The sequence below is a fragment of the Myotis myotis genome, unplaced genomic scaffold (assembly GCF_014108235.1).
Source record: "Myotis myotis isolate mMyoMyo1 unplaced genomic scaffold, mMyoMyo1.p scaffold_m19_p_5, whole genome shotgun sequence".
Lineage (NCBI taxonomy): Eukaryota > Metazoa > Chordata > Mammalia > Chiroptera > Vespertilionidae > Myotis > Myotis myotis.
In genome coordinates this window covers 34,620,145-34,642,453 of record NW_023416357.1, presented here as the reverse complement: position 1 = coordinate 34,642,453, position 22,309 = coordinate 34,620,145, and the positions used below count along the sequence as shown (strand labels likewise).

The 22,309-nt window shown below is 41.3% G+C and overlaps 1 protein-coding gene across 8 annotated transcripts in view; it reads right to left on the bottom strand.

Moving 5' to 3' along the window:
- Positions 1–22,309, bottom strand: part of NLN (neurolysin) — a 96,592-nt gene that overhangs the window by 8,438 nt on the left and 65,845 nt on the right. For 6 of the 8 annotated variants that reach the window (XM_036310882.1, XM_036310879.1, XM_036310884.1 and 3 more), the window contains 4 exons: positions 16,823–17,009; positions 16,368–16,496; positions 15,003–15,139; positions 5,698–6,096 (listed from right to left, as the gene is read on the bottom strand). In XM_036310882.1, coding sequence (XP_036166775.1) covers positions 5,962–6,096; positions 15,003–15,139; positions 16,368–16,496; positions 16,823–17,009 — 588 coding nt within the window. In that variant the 3' untranslated portion in view covers positions 5,698–5,961. Of the gene's footprint in view, positions 1–5,697; positions 6,097–8,859; positions 9,085–15,002; positions 15,140–16,367; positions 16,497–16,822; positions 17,010–22,309 lie in introns of those variants that run through there. The other 2 variants (XR_004967793.1, XM_036310883.1) reach the window with 2 other exon arrangements.

The following is a 22,309-nucleotide window of genomic DNA, read 5'->3' as shown; positions in this document are numbered from 1 at the left end:
GTCCATTCCCTTTCTATGTCCCTGATTCTATTATAATCAACAGTTCATTCTGTTCATCAGATTATTTATTCACTTGATTCTTAGATTCACTTGTTGATAGACGCATATTTGTTGTTCATAATTTGTATCTTTACCTTTTTCTTCCTCTTCCTCTTCTTAAAGGATACCTTTCAGCATTTCATATAATCCTGGTTTGGTGGTGATGAACTCCTTTAGCTTTTCCTTATCTGTGAAGCTCTTTATCTGACCTTCAATTCTGAATGATAGCTTTGCTGGATAAAGTAATCTTGGTTGTAGGTTCTTGGTATTCATCACTTTGAATATTTCTTGCCACTCCCTTCTGGCCTGCAAAGTTTCTGTTGAGAAATCAGCTGACAGTCGTATGGGTATTCCCTTGTAGGTAACTGAGTTTCTTTCTCTTGCTGTTTTTAAGATTCTCTCTTTATCTTTTGCTCTTGGCATTTTAATGATGATGTGTCTTGGTGTGGTCCTCTTTGGATTCCTTTTGTTTGGGGTTCTCCGCGCTTCTTGGACCTGTAAGTCCATTTCTTTCACCAGGTGGGGGAAGTTTTCTGTCATTATTTCTTCAAATAGGTTTTCAATATCTTGGTCTCTCTCATCTTCTGGCACCCCTATAATTCTGATGTTGGTACGCTTGAAGCTGTCCCAGAGGCTCCTTACACTATCCTCGCATTTTTGGATTCTTTTTTCATTTTGCTTTTCCGGTTGGGTGTTTTTTGCTTCCTCGCATTTCAAATCATTGACTTGATTCTTGCGCTCCTCTGGTCTGCTGTCGGGAGTCTGTATAATATTCGTTATTTCAGTCCGTGTATGCTTAATTTCTAGTTGGTTCCCCAATATAAGATCGAGGGTCTCATTAGATTTCTTGAGGATCTCACTACATTTATCGGCGGCTTCTAGACAGTTCTTAAGAGACCTTAAAAGTGTGGTTCTGAACTCTATATCTTCCATTGACAATTTTGTCCTGTTTCTTTGTCTCCGCATTTTGTTATGCTTCCTTGGTGCACCTCCTAGTGGTCTTTGTTTGCAGTCTTATAGTTAAATCTTGATTGTTGTAGCTAATTCCAGGGAGGGTTTGACCTCTAGGCCAAGTGGCTATGAGAATCAGCTGTGTCAGTAGTGAGAGAACTTCTGTCCTCTAGGGAGGTGCTAATCTAGCCTTTGCCTGAGGCTATCCGGCAAATGCCTGTGTGCAGGGCTTGGGCGGGGCGGGTAGAACAGGATCAACAGGGTGGGCCGGAGAGAGCAGTTATGGTGGCTCTCAGTCCTGTCCCCAGGGGCTCTGCCTCTCTGAGTCCCAGCACCCGCTGCAAAGCTCAGAGAGAAAGCTGCACTCGCTCTGACCGAAGCCAGACAGTCCCGCTTCTCCCGTTTGAGTCTGGGTCCCTAAAGACTCGCCCGGATCTGGAGCTCAGAGTCTGCGACTCCCTCCCGATTGAAAACGCCAACCGGGCCCTCCGCCGCCAGCCCGCTCCGCGCACTCCGCACCTCAGAATTTGACTTCAGCACTGCGCCTCCTCTGAGTGTCCGTATGCGTTTCTCTTTCCTCCTAGTTGTAGGACTTCCACTCAGCCAGCGTTCCTGTGGTTCTGGGTGATGTCCCTTCCGTTTTTTGGTTTCACTTTTGAAGTAGTTGTTCAAAGCAGCAAACTCCGGCGTTAACCTATGCCGCCATCTTGGTTCTCCCTCTTAAGCTACCTAAATCTTAATAATGTCATATTTAAACATTCCTGCTGTTATCTGTAAATTTAATAATACTGTCTATCGGGAAACCATAAAAATACTAGAGGAATCCACAGGCAGCGAAATTGCAAACATATGCCGAAGGAATTTCTTCTCTGATAATGCTCCTAGGGCAATGGAAACTAAAGAGAAAATAAACAAATGGGACTACATCAAAATAAAAAGCTTTTGCACAGCAAAGGAAACCATCAACAAAACAACAAGAAGACCCACTACATGGGAGAACAATGATACCACTGATAAGGGTTTAATTTCCAACATTTACAGGGATCTCATGAAACTTAAAGGAAGATAAACAATCCAATAAAAAAATGGGCAACGGACCTAGATAGACACTTTTCGAAAGAGGACATGCAGAAGGTCGAAAGACATATGAAAACATGCTCAAAGTCACTAATTATACAAGAGATGCAAATCAAAATGACAATGCGTTATCATCTCACACCTGTCAGAATGGCTATCATCAACAAATCAACAAACAACAAGTGTTGGAGAGGATGTGGAGAAAAAGGAACCCGTCTGCACTGCTGGTGGGAATGCAGACTGGTGCAGCTACTGTGGAGAACAGTATGGAGCTACCTCAAAAAACTAAAAATGGAACTCCCATTTGACCCAGTGATCCCACTACTAGGAATATATCCCAAGAAACCAGAAACGCCAATCAGAAAGGATATATGCACCCCTATGTTCATAGCAGCACAATTCACCATAGCTAAGATTTGGAAACAGCCTAAGTGCCCATCAGCAGATGAGTGGATTAGAAAACTGTGGTACATCTACACAATGGAATACTATGCTGCAGTAAAAAAAAAAAAAAAAGGAACTCTTGCCTTTTGCAACAGCGTGGATGGAAATGGAGAGCATTATGCTAAGTGAAATAAGCCAGTCAGAGAAAGATAAATATCACATGATCTCACTCATTTGTGGATTATAGAGAACAACATAGACTGATGAAAAGGGACAGACCCAAAGACTGAGAAACAGCGATCAGGCTATCAATCCCCAGAAGGAAAGTAGGGGAGGGCGGGGGTAAGGGGAAGAGAGCAACCGAAGGACTTGTATACATGTATATAAGCCAAACCAATGGACATGGACAACAGGGGGATGGGAGCATGAGTGTGTGGGGCAGGAGGGGGGGAATTGGGGGCTAATGGGGGGGATGAGGACACAGTTATTTGTAATACCTTAGCTAATAATGATAATGAAAAAGAAAAAGTAGATGCAAAATAAATAAATAAATAATACTGTCTATGGAATTTCTTGTGTCTTCACCCAAAGAACTAGAAATTTCCCAAAATTTTTTAAAAATATATATTTTATTGATTTTTTTTACAGAGAGGAAGGGAGATAGAAACATCGATGAGAGAGAAACATCGATCAGCTGCCTCCTGCACACCTCCCACTGGGTATGTGCCCACAACCAAGGTACATGCCCTTGACCGGAATAGAACCTGGGACCCTTCAGTCAGCAGGCTGACGCTCTATCCACTGAGCCAAACCGGTTACGGCTCCCAAAACTTTTAATGTGAATCATTATTCAACTCTCTTAAGTGGTTTCAATAGCTAGGAATTCACCTGACTAATGATTATCCAGGCATATCCTCATCTTAGCCACAAAGATGTCAACAGAGACATCAAGTGTCTATTTTTAAAATATATGTTTTTATTGATTTTAGAGAGAAACATTGATGAGAGAAACATCAATGGACTGCCTCCAGCACGCCCCTAATTGGGAATGGAGTCCGCAACCTGGGCATGTGCCCTGACCTGGAATTGAACCTGCGACCTCTTGGTGCATTGGAAGATGCTTAACTGAGCCACACTGGCCAGGGTTCAAGTATCTTTTTTGTTGTTGTTAATCCTCGCCCGAGGATATTTTTCCATTGATTTTTAGAGAGAGAGGAAGGGAGGGGGAGAGACATAGTAACAGAAATGTCGATGAGAGTCACATTTATTGGTTGTCTCCCACAAACGCCCTGACCAAGGCCAGGGATTGAGCCTGCAACCAAGGTATGTGCTCTTGACTGGAATCAAACCTAGGACCCTTCAGTCCACACTCTGGGCCGACACTCTATCCACTGAGCCAACTGGCTAGGGCAAGAGAGACTTTATGTGTGGGCTCAGTCCACAAACCTCAAGTGTAGATTGTGCAACTACAATTTTTATGGTTACCCACCATTCAGAGTGCCTTGTCGACACTTTATGTGCAGATCTGGAAAAAAAGAACAAGCAGATGGATAGTCACATTCAAAAGAGCTTTAACAACTAAGTCCTTAGTTTTAAATTATGCCAGAGAATATATACATATTTGTGTGTGTATTTTTGTTGCTGTTCTTTGGCAGATTTTAACTATTAGATGTGCACCTTAAGTGAAAAAAAAACATAGCTTTATTTCTTCTATGCACTTCAGTTTTCACATGCATGTATGAAAGAAATGTGAGCTCATTCTCGTGGATAATAAATGCAACTTTATTGTGTGCAGCTTTTTTCACACCAAGTATTAGTTTTTCCACGTGAAGTAAGTTAAGAGTTATGATAAAGTTATTGTTAAGGAGAAACACTGGGCAATAGAAAAAGCTGAAGAGAGTTTTTGTCTGAAACTGGAAAACAGAACAGTCTGGGGGAAAAATATAGAAAAGTACCACAGGTTGCTAAGAACATAAAAAACAGCTTTGGGGACGAGAGGTGGTGACACTGACTGAGTGGGGAGTGAAAAGGGCCAGGCAATTGTCTCCAAAGGGAGGGTAGGGTTTCATGTGGATGTTTAAGGTATTTGCTTGGCCCTCATAAACTCGGGGTTTGCTTCTGTGTCTCTAAAGCTGCCGACTTCTCCTGCTGTCTATAATTTTATTATGCAGCATAATATATATATTTTTTTACTTAGCACAAAGTCCATTTTGACTAGACAATAAAAAGGTTCTAATGTTGTGGCCGGCCAGTGAAGTCAGACCTCAGGCACACAGTGGGAGCACCTGGAAGATTTAGGTAGCGTACATTCAAAGTTTGCTTTTTTCCTTTAAAAAGTTTTATTACCCTGTTGTGTTTTTCTTATTGAGTAGACTCCTAGAGGAAAAATAAGCTCTGAGAGTTTACTGGTCTGCTACAGAACGGGAATTCAGGCCCCCATTTTGCTGAAAGAGATCCCAAGAGTCTCTGAAAACAGACTCCTGAAGAGGCCCCTCCCTCAGTAAGTGGCTGAGTGTAAGCACACACCTGCCACCTGGGAGAGCTGCTCGAAGACGCTCTGTCCGGAAGCCACTCTACTGCGGTTCCGGACCTCTTCTGCGTCAGCTTCTATCTCTAAGGAGCCACTTGGGGCAGGTGGACCAGCCACTTTGGGTGAGGTGGGCAGTAAATGAGGCAGAGGCCCCACCACTTACTAGAAACGTGATATGGGGAACGTTTCCTTGCTTCAGTGTTTTCGCTGGCTACAGAGCCAAAAGACTGACAATCTTGTACCCCGACGTGAACATGAACTCTAATACAAGCTCCCCAGATCGTCTAAACAAGGTACAAAAATTTGCAATCTACACAAGGCTAGAGTTCATAACTGTTCGGTATTCTCTGACTGGACTTTGGACAGAAAAGACAAACCCAAATAGAGGAACATAATTTAAGTGTGGCAGAAAGTTGGAATCACGAGGCCTGAAATACAAAGATAAATGCATTACTGAGGCAGGTTCCCCTGGCCCTGAGGTATGTAGGCAAAGAGGTCACACTTGACTGTGACACAAAGAGTCAAAGTGGATGCGGGGCTCCAAGAAAATGTTCACCAGAGGAATGTGGTGATTCACTTATGTCCAGAAATCCCAAGTAAAGAACTGCAAGACATAAGTAGGATCAAATTATATAATGTATGTGATTCAATTTAAGAATTCTGAGCCCTCTTACATTATATTATTTAGATTACAAGAGTAAAAAAATCAAAGGACATTCATATGAAACTTTTATAGAAAAAGAAATCAAATCTATTTTTATGAAATTTTATAGTACAATTGTTTTTGAATGGGTCTTTCCGTAGGTCACCGTATTTATAATTCCATTTACATCTGTGTAATTCTTCAAATCAAGAAACAAAAGGCAGTCAATAGAAATCTACATTTTCATTTGCAAAACTCCCTTCAGTTTCCAGGCCAGTAGCACACACGGCGATGTCGACTTGTCCTGCAGACATGGACCGCTCCCAGAGAGCCCAGTTCACGGAGCGTGCAGGCCTCTGCTCATTAGGAACGCTTTTTGGTTTGGCTCACGTTTCAAGAAATTCTGGAGCATGTCCATGCCGTCCAGAGATCCCCCGGGTTTCAGGATTAGGTTTCTGTATTTCATTCCAACCTAATAAAATAAAACATCATGCCTAACAATTCACGGTCATAATGATTTCACAAACCTCTAGATACAAAAAAGAAAGGGGTAGGAGTGAGAAAAAAAGGGGACTTTTAGCTCTACTCCGTCTGGGCGGCAGCTCTGCGGTATTTATTTATTTTGGTAGCTAAGCGATCTGAAGCGCTGACCTCTGGTCTTCTATACTTCCCTTTATTACTGTCTTGTCTCCTTTGATTCTCAGCAGCAAACTGACAATGTGAACAGGCAGACAAACAAAAAACAGCCAGGTGGGCCCTGGCCGGGTGGCTCAGTTGGTTAGAGCATTGTCCTGATGCACCAAGGTTGGGGTTCGATCACACAAAAGAAAGCAATCAATGAATGCATACATAAGTGGAACAATACATTCACATCTCTCTCTTTGTCTTTCTTTGTCTCTTTAAGAATCAATAAATAAAACATTTTAAAAATTGCCAGATGGAATGTATAACAGGTTCCTATTTATTACCACCCCTCAAATGTGATTTCAAAAGGGTTAGCAAAGCCAAGTATTCAAGAAGGCCACAAGCAGGGTTCTGTGTACCTGGAAATGGTGACACAGCTCCTGCCAACTGGCTTCTTCTCTGTTTTTATGAGGGGCTCATAAATCACCCCTATTCCAAGCGGACGAGGGGGTAGGAATAGCACATGTCCCATGGTGCAGGGTGAGGCATTTCTGTGGGCCCAGCACTGGAAATGAGGGCCTTTGGAAAGGTGTTTTTGGGAACCAGAGCTGCAGTTTTAAAATGTATCACATTTCTACCTTGGCCGTGTAGCTCAGTTCATTCAAGAGTCATCCTGATATACCATGTTTGCGGGTTTGAGCCCCAGTCAGAGCAAATACAGGAATCAACCAATGAATGCATAAATAAATAGAAGAACAAACTAGTATTTCTCTCTCTCTCTCAAATCAATTAAAAATTTTTTTAAAAATTCATAAATTATTACATTTCCTATGCCTTTATGTACATAAACACATGAGCAGATCAAGTGAAAGAAAAGAACTGTAACTCAATATCCATGTTATTCAATATTTTCACTTCCTTCTAACTGTCCTTTTAGGGAAGCAAGGCAAGACAATTCAATGAAGCATAATTCTAAATAGAAACATTAAACCATAGTTCTCAGAGTTAACACTCTTAAATTTATATCCATTATATCATTTGATCTATAGGACCAAGAGTGTTTTTGAATACAAGAATAGCTAGACAATAATAACAATAAATTAATTAAAAAAGAATAGCTAAAACAATTTCCAGAAACAAAAGTAATCTAACTTTTGTCTTACAACAATGATTCTGCTTGGTACAACCATGAGAGATAAGTCTAGTAAAACCATCAAAGAAAAGAAAATATGGATAAATGAAATCTACCAACTAGATACAAAACTAGTACCCTAGGGGGCCATAAAATGAAAACTTTTGGGGTTATCTTTTGATTATAAACAGAAACCATCAGCTTTTTAATCATTTACAGGCTAACATCTAACTTTACAGTCTTGGGCCCTAATCAGGAATAAATAATCAGTCACATAAAGTTATCTTCTCATAAACTCTAGGGCAATACTATCTAATGGAAATACAATGTGAGGCACATATATGCCTTTGAATTTTCTAATAATGACATCTTTTTAATTTTTTTAGAGATAGAGGAAGGGAGAGGGAGAAGGAAGACATAGAAACACAGATCAGCTGCCTCCTGTACCCCTCCTACTGGAGATCGAGTTGCAACCCCCGACCTGTGCCCTGACCAGGAATCGAATCAACAACCTCTTGTTGCATGGATTGATGCTCAACCACTGAACCACACAGGCCAGTGATCACATTTTAAAAAGTTAAAAATATAGGTGAAATTAATTTTAGAAAAATATTTTATTTAAATCAGTATATCTACAATATTATTTCCACATATCTATATATATAAAAGGCTAATATGCAAAGGGTCCCCTCGGGAGTTCAACCAGGAGTTTGATCACTTGCTATGATGTGCACTGACCACCAGGAGGTGGCGCAGAATGAAGGAAGGCCCCAGTCAGCAGCCAAAAGGCCACAATCGGCCCAGATCGCTGGCCAGGCCTAGGGACCCTACCCACGCATGAATTTTGTGCACCAGGCCTCTAGTGTCAATATAAAATATTACTGAGATGTTTTTTGTTTTAAGTCCTCAAAATCTAGTGTGTTTTTTACATTTATAGCACATCTCGATTCAGTTCTTCAGCAGCACTAGCCGCATTTCCAGTGCTCAATAGTCTATGTGGCTATCAATCTAGACCCTAAAATGTGAGTGACTGTCATAGAATTTATTATTTCAAGAAGTAGCAAATCAGAGCTCTGGAGCCTAACCATACTTTACCTCCCCCCTCCCCTTCCATCTATTGCCTGATGTCTCTAAATTTGACTAGTTTTAAGTTAGGGAGGGGAAGAGAGGCAAGGAAAGACTACATTCTCTGGATCAGCAGTATCGGAAGAAGTTAGAAAATGTGAGTGAGATTTATCTGCAGTCTAATAAAAATATTTTAATCCTTTTATTACAGAAAAATTTAAAATATATACTAACAGCAGAGAAAACAGTATCATGAACCATCATGTGACTACTACCCAACCTCAATAATTTTAATATTTACCTGCAGAAATTTTTAATGCTCATGATCTAAGAATCTTTTATTTATTAGATATATTTCATTGTACAAATATAGGAACTTTTGTGAAAATCTAAATAAAGTAAAAAAGAAATTACCCTAACTGTTGATATCTTACAAAGCATTCTCATGGTGCACAGAGAACTGTAGTTTAGGTGGTGAAAAAAAGCTCTGGGCGAGCTGCATGGTGCTGTGAAGAGCAGCTCATCCTCCTCTGCGTGGTCAAATCATTGCAGAGCAGGGCACTGTTTAGTCTCACAGTACGGGCTCAGTGCGGCTCTAGTCCTCCTTGCTCAGGGCTCCAAACAAGTTGATTCAATTTCCTGAATTACAGAGCAATGGCCTTTTAATAGTTTCATTTCCTTAGCAATGAAGTTTGGAGAAGAGTTTAAGAGTTGTCTTGGTAACAGATTAAAGAGAAAGAAAAAGAGAGAGAGAGAGAGAGAGAGAGAGAGAGAGAGAGAGAGAGAGAGAGAGAGAGAGAGAAAAGAAGAAGAAGAAGAGGAGGAGGAGGGGGAGGAGGAGGAGGAGGAGGGGGAGGGGGAGGAGGAGGGGAGGAGGAGGAGGAGGAGGAGGAGGAGGAGGAGGAGGAGGAGGAGGAGGAGGAGGAGGAGGAGGAGGAGGAGGAAGAAGAAGAAGAAGAAGAAAAAGAAGAAGAAGAAGAAGAAGAAGAAGAAGAAGAAGAGAAGAAGAAGAAGAAGAAGAAGAAGAAGAGGAGGAGGAGGAGGGAGGGAGGGAGGAAGGGAAGAGTTAAGTGAATTTTTGCATTTTTGGAAGGTACCGGGCCCTCTGGGTGAGAGAACGTGGTCTGGGAGACACATGCCACAGGTGGAAGAAGTCTTTGCACTAAGTTGTTCTACTTTGCATATGACAGTAAAGAAACTTCAACTGTGAGGAAAGCAGGAAGAGAAGCTCTAAGACAATCACTAACATTTTTCAGGCTAAAGAAACCCTTCAGGAGGATCTGCATATAGTAAGAGCACCTAGTACCTATTCCACGAAGGAGAATCACCATCAGTCACCTCTCTGGTCTTTCATCCAGGAAGTGTATCTTCTGGCAAGTCCTCTCTAACAGGGGTGATTTCTAAAGCCAGATCAGGAGTTTTGGAGTCAGGCCCAGGTTTGACTCTTGGCTTCACCCTCAGCTATGTGACCTTCTGCCTTGGTTTCCTTACCTGTAGAATGGGAAAATGCCTACCTCACACAGTTTATGGCAGGGGTGGGCAAACTTTTTGACTCAAGGGCCACAATGGGTTCTTAAACTGGACTCAGAAGAAGGAGCTGCGGCCATGTTTCCCGACGTTGCCATGTTAACACTGCTGCTGGTGAAGGAGCGGAGGGGAGAGCAAGAGAACCCTCCGCTCTTTCAGCTCAGTGGGCTGGATAGAACAGCCGAACGGGCCGGATCCGGCCGCGGGCCGTAGTTTGCCCACGGCTGGTTTATGGGGAATCGGAGGAGATGATTTCAGTACATTGCCTACTCCCTACTTTAATACCTGCCATATAGTATTCAATAAACCTTAGTTGTCACCTATCCCTCCCCTTTCATTTCCTTCCCTCTGACACTGCCCTATGTTCAGTTTCTCATGTAAATTTCAGGGAAACAAATGCAGTCCTGGTTTGGTATTTCCTTAAAATTACTTCTGTGTCTTACTACACATGAAAAAAAAAAAGCACAACAGACTTCATCTCCACTATTAGTAAGAACTGTAATTCAGTAAGAATATTAAGTAGGAGAGACAAGGCACTCATTTTATCTAAGAATATGTACCTTTTATTTGAGGTGATACTTTAAGAGCATTCAAAACTACCTGAATGAAGGATGTCCACAATCTACGAGTAATGAGAATACTATGTAAATGGGAAACAGATTGGGCCTCCTGCTACCTCTGGCATCTCTAAAGCAGCACATACAAGCGCCCACTGCCTTCCAAACCTCCTTCCCTCTCTTCCTCCTGCTCGTGATGATGGACTCTGGGGAGTGCAGCCAGAGTCGGCTCCTTCCTACACTGAATAACAGGCATCCGGCAGAGCATCCACGCAGGGCAGGGAATGATGAGCCGGCACCTAACAGGCTCCCGGGCCTGCTTTAAAAGTGGACTTTGAAATCTTCCTTCTGCAGCCTGTTTGCAAGCTCCTTCCCAACAGTACACCCTTTGTTTTCTCCGAAGGTGGGGAGATGGTGGGTGGAAAAAGAATACCTCTGACAACAACAAAGGAGAGACAGAGTGAAAGATTGGTGCTGGTAGTCAGGGGATAAAAACAAGAACAGTGGCAGGAATCGTCCCTTGACTAGAAGTGGCCTTCTGGAAACATTAAGCAAAGTTTCAATTTGTGAGGCTAGGAGGATAGACCTTTATTTAAGGGGAGGGAGGAGATCAGGAGAAAAAAGATACCCTGGGTAGCAGTATGTGTCAGGGGGACAGAGGAATGGAAGCAGATAGGCTAAGAACTACGGGTTAGATCCCAAGAGGTACGCACTCCTAACAGTACTAATTAAATGTAACAGGTTTGAAGCAGAGGACAAAAACACAGCTGAATAGAACCGTTCCGGTTACAAGGTAAGATAAAGAAATAGGGAATTAACAAGGCAGATTATTAGGGCTCTAAGAGAAACACAAAGGAGGGCTGTAAGAACACAAAGGAAGAAAAACTGCTTCTAGCTGTTTGGGATTCTAGACTTACAGGTCTGGCCTTGTAAATATTCAAAAAGCAGGTTGGAAATCAATCCTATTTCCTTCCTTTGTCCTTTAAATCAGGCAAAATCTAACTCAGAAAAGGCTGAAGTGTAAGAAGAATCAGTTTTGGGTGGTAGATTAGGAGAGCTGAAGCAGAGGTTAATCCACTGGTGAGGCCTGTCGGGAGAGGAAATTTCCTATTCTCCCCTAGCAACACATAACAGCAGGAATTGGGTTTAGGATTCTATGTGGAAAGCACTGGAATATTTAGCTTTACAGCACACGTTCTCCGCCAGGTTGTTTTTCATGTTTAACCAAGATTCTTCATGTTTCTGTGTCTGGTCTATTACTGGATGTAAGATAGCTGCTTCTTTAGGGCATTACGCATTAAATATAATAGCTTCACTTTATCTTGATTTTCTTGGTATTCCTTTCTACAGTGATACCTGATTGCCATTTCTTCTTCATTGATGGTAAAAAAAAGCTTAGCAATTTCTCTGAATGCAAAAGAGGAGGAAGATAATTCTAGTTTAACAATATAATTGCCTTTGAGTCCACAATCTATGACTTCTTAGGAAAATTTCCCACGATGAAATGTCTTATAAAAAGAAATGGCCCTAGTTAAAAGCCCCGTGTTTTCAACCCTATGATTAGCTGCTGGATTTTGAAACTACATTTGGTGACCTTACAGATATCCTTCAAGAGCTCTTAGAGCTGACTGGAAAAGTGTTCATCTCAAGCACTTCCAATGATTTAAGAGACCAGTTGGAGAAGTAAAAGATATGTCTGATAATGAGGCTTCTCCATTTTCCACTAGAAACAAAAACTTTAGATAACATTTAACAAACTACTTAAACAGTTAAGATTTTCTATTTACTATCTATATCATAAAAGGCTGTGGCCCTAATGCCATAATGACTAACTAAAGACTGCCGCGGGTGGGCGGGGCTGCGCAATTTTGCGTGCTGGGCTTCTAGTGAAAAATATAAAAAACTAGAGAAGCCCTAACCGGTTTGGCTCAGTGGATAGAGAGTTGGCCTGCAGACTGAAAGGTCCCAGGTTCAATTCCGGTCAAGGGCATGTACCGTGGTTGTGGGCACATCCCCAGTGGAAGGTGTGCAGGAGGCAGCTGATCGATGTTTCTCTCTCATCAATGTTCCTAACTCTCTATCCCTCTCCCTTTCTCTTTGTAAAAAATCAATAAAATATATTAAAAAAAAAAAAACTAGAGAAAAAACACACAGAGACAGCAAACAGAGAGAGTCTATCCTATCTAATAAAAGACAAACAGGGTAATTGACTGTACCTTCGCTACGCTTTCCATTGGCTAATCAGGGTGATATGCAAATTAACTGCCAAGAAAGATGGCACCATTTGAGTAGGGCCTTTAAGAATGTTTTTTGACGCCGAAACCGGTTTGGCTCGGTGGATAGAGCGTCGGCCTGCGGACTGAAGGGTCCCAGGTTCGATTCCGGTCAAGGGCGTGTGCCTGGGTTGCGGGCACGTCCCCGGTGGGAGATGTGCAGGAGGCAGCTGATCGATGTTTCTCTCTCATCGATGTTTCTAACTCTCTATCTCTCTCCCTTCCTCTCTGTAAAAAATCAATAAAATATTAAAAAAAAAAAAAAAAAAAAAAGAATGTTTTTTGAGAAGCATAGGCAAGGAAGGCATACATTTTAGGTGGAAGAAATAGAATGAATATATTTGTGAAGGGGGAAAGACCTACAGGAACTCAGGAGGTTCTGGGAAGGAAGGATTGCTAACCTCAGGGCTGTGAACAAAGAGAGGAATAACAAGCAACAAGAAGTTACAATAATCAAAAAGGTAGACAAGCGCCTTTAAAGGTTGCCGATTGGGTCATCCTTGGTAACTTTGGAGAGAGGATAACTTTCCAATTCAGTGGGCGGAGGCAAAAGCCTGGAAATAGAGGTTTGCAAAGACTGTTTCTTACACTAAGAAATTAGACTGTGTAAGAAAGAACACAGGTTATCAGAGCTAACAGCAATAGCCCCAGATTTTTTCCAAGATGGCAAACTAGGAAGGCTTAGTATTAGAGGAATCACTTCTGAGACAGGAGAACTCAACAAGGGAGTGGAGCAGGACTGCAGAGTGACAGTGGTGTCCAGTTCAGTCGGACAGCATGACTTTGTAGTTGGGCATGTTAATGGAGTCATACGATCTTCCCCAGAACATGCTGAACCCCAAGGGCACCATCTCTAAATGACTCGGTGGAGGAATCCAGGGCTGGGCACTGGCTGAAGGTCATGCTGAAGTCAGGATATTTATGAGAACAGCAGTCCACGGTTGACCACTGCCATTGTAAATGAGCTGGCCCAGGAATGAAGGAGACTTAAAGGGACCTCACAGCTTGGGTAGGGGAGGGTGGAAGACAGAGTGATTAGAAAGGCTAGTGTATAGAACAGGGGTGGGCAAACTTTTTGACTTGAGGGCCACAGTGGATTCTTAAACTGGACCGGAGGGCCGGAACAAAAGCATGGATGGAGTGTTTGTGTGAACTAATATAAATTCAAAGTAAACATCATTACATAAAAGGGTACGGTCTTTTTTTTTTTTTAGTTTTATCCATTTCAAACGGGCCGGATCCGGCCCGCGGGCCGTAGTTTGCCCACGGCTGGTATAGAATGTAGGTACACAGGAGGTGGGTTTTATTATTATCATTATTTTTTGTGATGGTGGTGGTGGTGGTGGGGGGTGGGGGGGTGGGAGGGATAGTAATCTAAATTACATCAATGCATTCAGTGTGAACATGTAAGGCACTATGCAACCCAGAAACATAAAGTTTGAGGAACAAATCAGCTAGCTGAAATAGGCACAGAGAGTCTGATGTTGGTAATTTGTTCTTCTAATTTCTGGATCAAACAGAATGACAAAAATAAAAACACACAGTGGAAAATGCATTAGCCCTAGAGAAAATCTGACAGCTGACTCTTCTGCAAGACTGGAGACTGGGGGACTGTAACTCAGGAAGGTTTGGCTGGCAGCCACCTGGCAGTCAACTCGCTGTACACGGAAAGGAACAGCTCAGGTTAATGAAGCAGCTTAAATTACTTAAAGGCATTCAGGTTACAAACTATGCAGTAGGCGGGGTATGCCAGTCACAGAAAAAGGGTGTCTCCCACAGAAAACGTATAAGGAAAGTGCGTAGAGAATATCAAAACCCAAATAGACCATTTATATGAGGAAGGAGTTTGGTTTTCTTTCCCAATCACCCGTAAAGCTAAAGCGCTGCGTGGCACAGGTCAAACTAGCAGCTATAAATGTGCAAATGCACAAACAAAGCTTTCAATTTTAATTATGCAATATATTGGAATGTTAATAAGCAAGAAAATGCAGTAGGCTTTTTTTTTTAAACATAGAGAATTAGAGTTAATCACTTGTGTGCTGCAACTTGAAGTGTGATGATTTAAGAAGATGCAAGACTTTAAGTTAAAAGCTGTTACCAAATCTCTTACTCTAAAATCTAGGTGTAATTCGTATTTTACACTAGGAGTTAAAGGGGAGAAAGCAACTAAAATTAACAAAAAGAGAAAAGAATACAATACCTCTGGGTTCATTATTCCTTCTTTTTTAAAACAGCTGTAAAACATATCCATGGAAAATACTTCACTCCAAAGATATCCATAATATTGGCCATCATATCCCCCTGCTAAATGTCCAAAAGTAGCTGGCATGTTTGTGCCTTTAAGGAAAGATACATTTCAATCAATGTGATGGTAAATGTTAATTACCAGGTCAGGTTATCAGCTAGCTAAGGTTTCCTAGGGAGCCCTGCTGGGGGAGGAGAGATAGGATTTCACCTCCAATACAACCTGGGTTTCCTTGTGCCCTTGGTCAAGATGTTTACAAACTTCCCTCCAGGGATGGCTCAACCTCAGAGCTGGTTTCGGCCCTAAGCTCTGGAATGCTTAACAATAGTTTCAGAGGCTTTGTCCACGCCCATCAGATAGCTCAGTGTTTCAGAATCCCTCAGTCCTTTCTTCTCCCTTAGACACACATGTGTTTTACAAATACTCTAATATTAAGCCTATTCTTTGTCACATCTTTATATTTAAAATGTGTCAGAACGGCACTTATTAGGTTCATAATTATGGAAAATGAACTCTTTACTTGAAAAGCTAAAAAGGTGTTTTTTTTTCTGTATAAAAAGGTTTTTAACAACTCCATTTACCTCTAGGGATACATTCGAAAGGATTTTGTCGAAGTGGCCTCAGGCACAAAGCTGCTGTAGGGTCAACTATAAACAGGTCACAGAAGGAAGTGAGGAGCTTAGACTCTACTGACTATTCCGAACTTTATCATCTCTACAACTATGACTGATTCATTTAAATAACAACTTATTGGTGGAAAAAAGTCTCCTTACCAACTACATATAAGTAGAACTACATGTTAGCTTTAAATATACATAATATAAGTGTAAACACATATGTGTGTGCAGCTATCCACCCACCCACATGAATCATCTAAGTATTAGGTCAGAGATCTAAGTCCAGCTGATCTCAGAGTCAGAAACAACGCAGAAGTCGTGCTTCTCTCTAAAACTACCCCCACTCCCCACCCCCCCAGCTTCCTACTGAAATCATTGGGAAGTCCTGGTGCACACAGGGAGGGAGGAGCAGGGTGGGTGCTGCCAAATGTGAATGGCTTTCTGCGCTCTGGGGTGGAGGCCAATTGCTCACGCCTGATTACACTAAAATGCTGCAAAAGCTGGAGCCACCTTTCCTTCAAGCACATTTGGAGAGGACAACTCATAATCTGAAAAGTCCGAAAGTCATGGCCTGATGACAGAAATCAGAAACAAAATGCATGAGGTAATCTGCCTGACAAACCCCTTCTTCCCTGGCAGCGTGAGGAGCACATCCTGTGCGACACAGGAAAAACGAACTCAAGTCGTAACAGAACTTCCGTACCTGGAGTGGCCGCAACACCTAAAATTTCTGTGCAGCATTTGGCATATTCACTTGCAGCATCCAGCGATGTGTTGGTGTGGAGAGACTGATCAACTTTGCTCAAAACAATCTGGCGCAGGGTCAGAAGACCTAATAACATAAGAATGTTTGGGCATGTTTTGCAGAAGAGAACTGTGTGATCTAATAGCACAAGATCATAGATTTCAAAAGTGACTCCTGTAGTACTCATTACAAAATGGAAGCAAAACATCTCATTTAAGATGGAAAAGTAGATGTATTTTTTTTCTTGGACATAATCCCAGGGCTCAGTATTGCTGTGTATTAAGTGGTCTTCCCACATTAGTGCTCTGGAGGTACTGTCATTATTAAAGGGGAAACAGTTCTATAGGAGATGCCAGCAATCCCCTATTAAGCAATTCTAATTTATTTTCCCTTTCTAAAATTACAAGTCATACCTGTGTTGACCAGTCTCGAAGCAACAAGATTTTCAAGCAGATCATCCATAATAGGTCTCCCATCTTGATAATGCTTTGACAGTCTCCGGAGGGAATCAATGTCCCACACCCAATTTTCAAGCATTTGTGATGGCACTTCTACAAAGTCAGTTTCCACATTTGTTCCACTAAACCGCGCAAAATCAGTCTAGAAAGTAAACATAGAGGTCTTTTTTTTAAAACAACAAGAACAAGGGATGAAAAACAAATAGGTGATGAATTACATATAAAGAAAATTCTCGCCGAAACCGGTTTGGCTCAGTGGATAGAGCGTCGGCCTGCGGACTGAGGGGTCCCAGGTTCGATTCCGGTCGAGGGCATGTACCTGGGTTGCGGGCACATCCCCAGTGGGAGATGTGCAGGAGGCAGCTGATCGATGTTTCTCTCCCATCGATGTTTCTAACTCTCTATCTCTCTCCCTTCCTCTCTGTAAAAAATCAATAAAATATATATTTAAAAAAAAAAAAAAAAGAAAATTCTCTAAAACTTGTCAGAATCAGAGTCAACAGCCCCTTTATTTTTTAATATATTTTATTGATTTTTTACAGAGAAGAAGGGAGAGAGATAGACAGAAACATCAATGAGAGAGAAACATTGACCAGCTGCCTCCTGCATATCTCCCACTGGGGATGTGCCCGCAACCCAGGTACATGCCCTTGACCGGAATCGAACCTGGGACCCTTCAGTCCGCAGGCTGACACTCTATCCACTGAGCCAAACCAGTTTTGGCTCAACTGCCCCTTTAAATGAAGGTTTAGAAAACCTTAAAATTAAATGAAAATAAAACACAGCAGCCAAGCAGCATAAAAAATAACCACTAATACTCTATATTAAAATAATGTTTTATTCTTTTGAATCATAAACAAACATGGAACAATTATCCAGAAATCATAACTGGGAAAAAAAATCAGGATTTTTCTACTGATTTCTAAACTGATTCTTCTCTACTGCTTAACTACTCAGGTTTTAATCAAAATCAATTAAAGAGTTAAATTACAACACTACAGACAGATACCTTTTGTGTATGTGTGATGTTTTATGTTCTAAACTTTAAGTGAGTGTGTCTAAGAAAACCATGTTTATAGAAAGTCTGAGTAATACCTCTCAGATTAGGTAGAAGATGCTACTGTAAAATGAGAAGCCAGCCATTGCCCTGGCCAGGCATTTTTATTGCTTTTTATTGATTTCAGGGAGGAAGGGAGAGGGAGAGAGGGACAGAAACATCAATGATGAAAGAGAGTCATTGATCAGCTGCCTTCTGCACGCCCCCTCACTGGGGATTGAGCTCGAAAACCAGGCATGTGCCCTGACTGGGAATCAAACCATGACCTCCTGGTTCATAGGTCGATGCTCAACCACTGAGCCACACTGGCGGGGCAATAAAAAACTTTTAAAACAAATTTAAAAAATAAAATGAGATGTCACTTCAGTGGGAGTTAGGCTGTGTATTAGTTGGCAAGAGGGGTGAGATAAATGCGGCTAAAGAAAGGAGAAACAAAGAATATATTCAGAAGTTAAAGCACTCTTCTGTGAATAAAAAAGGGGTGCTATAATAAATCAGTGACCTAACGTAACCTCACAGAGTGATTCCTAACTGGGCAGGTCAAGGTGGGTAGCCATGCCCCAGGCCTTTAACTTCCCTAGTAAAAGGTTCTCTTTGCCTTAAGCAAGCCCTGTCCACTGTTTTTGTGTATCTAGGTCAGTGATGGCGAACCTTGAACCTTTTGAGCCCCGCGTGTCAGCATTTTGAAAAACCCTAACTTAACTCTGGTGCCGTGTCACATATAGAAATTTTTTGATATTTGCAACCATAGTAAAACAAAGATTTATTTTTTTGATATTTATTTTATATATTTAAATGCCATTTAACAAAGAAAAATCAACCAAAAAAATGAGCTCGCGTGTCACCGGTTCGCCATCACTGATCTAGGTTAATGCACATTTGAAATGCCTCTTTTTCAGACCTCTCTGAAAACCACCACCAAGAGAGCACCCAATTTTTAACCACCCTGTAATCCAATCATAGAGATTTCCCACCCTCAGGTAATCTCCCTTACGTCCCTCAATCCCAAACATAAGAACTTCAGAACTGTCATTCGCAGGCAGCATTTGAGACCTTGCTTTCTGGCATGTCTTCAGTTTGGCTCAGATGAACTCATAAAAATTCTCTCCAGGTTGGGATGTTTCTTACATTGACACCTTGTAAAAAGAAAGTACTTCTAAGCTCTGGCTAAGAGTTAAAATAAAGGTTTCTGTTGTTGTTTAGGGAAAGTTTAGTCAATTGTTGAATTGGATGTCAGTAAAAGTCCCTGAGCAGAGAGCTGGAACTTGACTAGAACAGGCTGGTTTTAACCTTCACACCATCCAAAGAACTTGTGTAAAACTGCCACTGGCAGCGGAGTTTTCGCATTTTCCCAGCTGGGTCACTGGGGTTATCCTTCTGTTGTCTTTCCCTGCAACTCTATCTGATAGGCCTCCCTCTTCACAAGCTTTAGATCCCAGTCTTCACTCCCTGACTTCATCATCCCCGCGGCTCTACAGGGAAGGGAAAGGAAGAGCGGCTTAACCACCGAGAAGGGAGCAGATGGGATGCCGAATCAGCAGCAATAACCATTCTGCTTTTGGCCCAGGGCAGAAGCACAGATGTCAACGCCAACTCACATTCTGCCTTCCTCCCTTTATGCAAAAAATGTTTTGCTTGACTTCCCACTCTAATTGTGCTGATCCTAGATATGAAGAGCTGCAAATCCTAAAGGGCCAAAGGAGACTAAAATCGCTGGGTTGCTGGAATAGGCCACCTGTGTTAGAGGACATCCCAATAAAAATACTCTTGCAGAGAAAGGGTTCCAGATAACTGAGTATTTTGCCTCTTTTTCACATATAATCTTCTAAAAAAACTGATCCTACATTTAGATAAAACAAACATATACAGTAATTATAATAGTCAACATCTATTGAGACTTCACTATGTCAGGCATTATGCTAGGTCCTTTTCATGTAGTATCTGATTTAAATTCCAAAACAATTGTATGAAGTAAATACTGTAATCGCAATGTCTGAGATAAGGAAATTGAGGCATACCGCGATTAACAGTAGAACTAGGATTTGAAACCATGTGGTCTAACTCCAGAACCCGCAATTTTAACCACAAATGCTCTAATGCCTCCCCATCTTATAGGAAAAAAATGGGAAAAATAACAGGTTAAGCTATAATGTTACAAAATGACTAAGTGTTCTTGAAAGGGATCTGAAGTAGAAAAATCATATCACATTTGCCTTTATGTGAAGAGTAAGTGTGGTCTCAGCGCACTTCCGTAGAAACCTGACTTCCTCTATGTGCTGGAAGATTTTTCAAAGACCAAACATGAGGCTGACGTGCACATGCCAGCCTTTGTAACCATCTATTCTGGACTGGTAATCTGTAATCTGAACTGCATACTTTTCTAAAGATTATAGTTTTAAAATAAGGACTAACAGCAAATAAACGCAAACTCACACTATCAGCTACCACTAGACAATTTTTAATAAAATATACATTTTGTACATGCTGCCAGTGTGAATATTTTTCAGTCAATATTTGCAGATGAGGGGAAATCAACCCTAAATAACAACAAAATGCATGTGTGTGTTGGTGGTGGGGATGGTGTTTCAGAGCCTAGGAAAACATGAGCAAATGAATAAGTCATGAGTTAAAATTGAATAAAGTAAGAATTAACACAGTTATGTCATGCAGAGTGGAGAAGAGAAGGCTTATTCTATCTAAAGCCATCTTGCAGTGGGGGAGAGAGCACAGCAAATGAATGAACAGATCAACAATGTCTTCTAAAGAACAAAAGGAAATGTTTGCAAAGAGTAAAAGCTAAAAATAACTCTGCTGCTTACTAATTTCCCGAAAGTCAGTCACGCTGTTTCTCTGTGTGCCCTTTGGGCAATATCATTTAAATATTTTTCAAATGAGGAGTACAAAGACCCAACAAAATTCAAAAGCTCAATTTCTAGCAAACAACTAAATCTTAAAGAGAAAGGCATCCACACGGTCTGTGTACACACAGAAACGGCAGGCAAGTCTTAGGATCCAGCAGCCTGATGGGGGCCGGGCTTGCAAAACAGCGTGGCTGCTGAGTTACTATTCATTGTGGAGGAGCTAGCAAATACCATTCCCAGTTGTAAACTGTGGGTTCCAAACCACCCTAAAAAGTACTTTATATAGTTTTCAACATGAACAACTTGAAGGTGTTGAATATATTAACTTATGAGCCATAGTAACTACTGATGCTAATATACTTCCCAGATAAAGCAGAGTATTGTAAAATACACACAAAATCATCTAATTAACAAATGATTTTTGCATGTGACACTTCCAAAAGTTTAAGGCATTACTGCTACAGGAAATATTTTGACAATAAAAGCGTAGAAAAACAATGTAAACTTAGATTCCTATTTGGTTAGAGGTACTTGAAGAAAAAAAAGGTTTAAAACTATGAGATTTTTCTTTATTATATTTATAAACATACAATAAGATGCCTAAAATACATTCCATTACAGGTTTTTATAATAGACTAGAGGCCCAGTGCATGAAATTCGTGCACAGGTAGAGTCCCTAGTGGCTGATGGCTGGGGCCTTCCTTCCCCTGCTGCTGGCCAGGGCCTTCCTTCATTCCACACCGCTCCCCTGGTGGTCAGCGCATGTCATAGCAAGCAATCAAACTCCCGGTTGGTCAAACTCCAGAGGGGACACTTTGCTTATTAAGCTTTTATATATATAGATGACTTGGTGCTGTAGGTAGTAACTTCTTGCCCTGGTTGAGTAGCTCAGGGTTAGAGCATCATCCTGATGCACCAAGGTTGCAGGTTTAATCTCAGGTCAGGGTACATACAAGTAGCAACCAATGAATGCATTAATACGTGGAATAGCAAATCAATGCTTCTCTTTCTCTCTCTCTCAAATCAATCAATTAAAAAAAAAGAGTAACTTCTCAATTTATACAACGCAGTGAGAGCTGGAGCAAAATTATATAAACTAAAGCTCCAAAACTTATGTGAGTTTTTGTTATATCTAGCTGGTTTGCTGCAGTGGATAGAGTGTTGGCCTGCAGACTGAAGAGTCCCATGTTCGATTTCGGTCAAGGGCACATGACCGGGCTGTGGACTCAATCATCATCAGGGGGCATGCAGGAGGCAGCTGATCAATGATTCTCTCTCATCGTTGATGTTTCTATCTCTCCCTCACCCTTCCTCTCTGAAATCAATAAAAATATTTTAAAAAATATATACTTAAAAAATTAATAATAAAGACCAAAGTCCTATGGGATTTTTCTAATTAAGAGACCATTTGCTTTTAGTGGTTACACCTAAAGTGTTATTTTCATGATAGCAAACCCCAACTCAAAGAAAAGGCATTTGTTAAAATCAGTAAGTGTACTGTGTTTAGGAAAATAAACAGGCCTC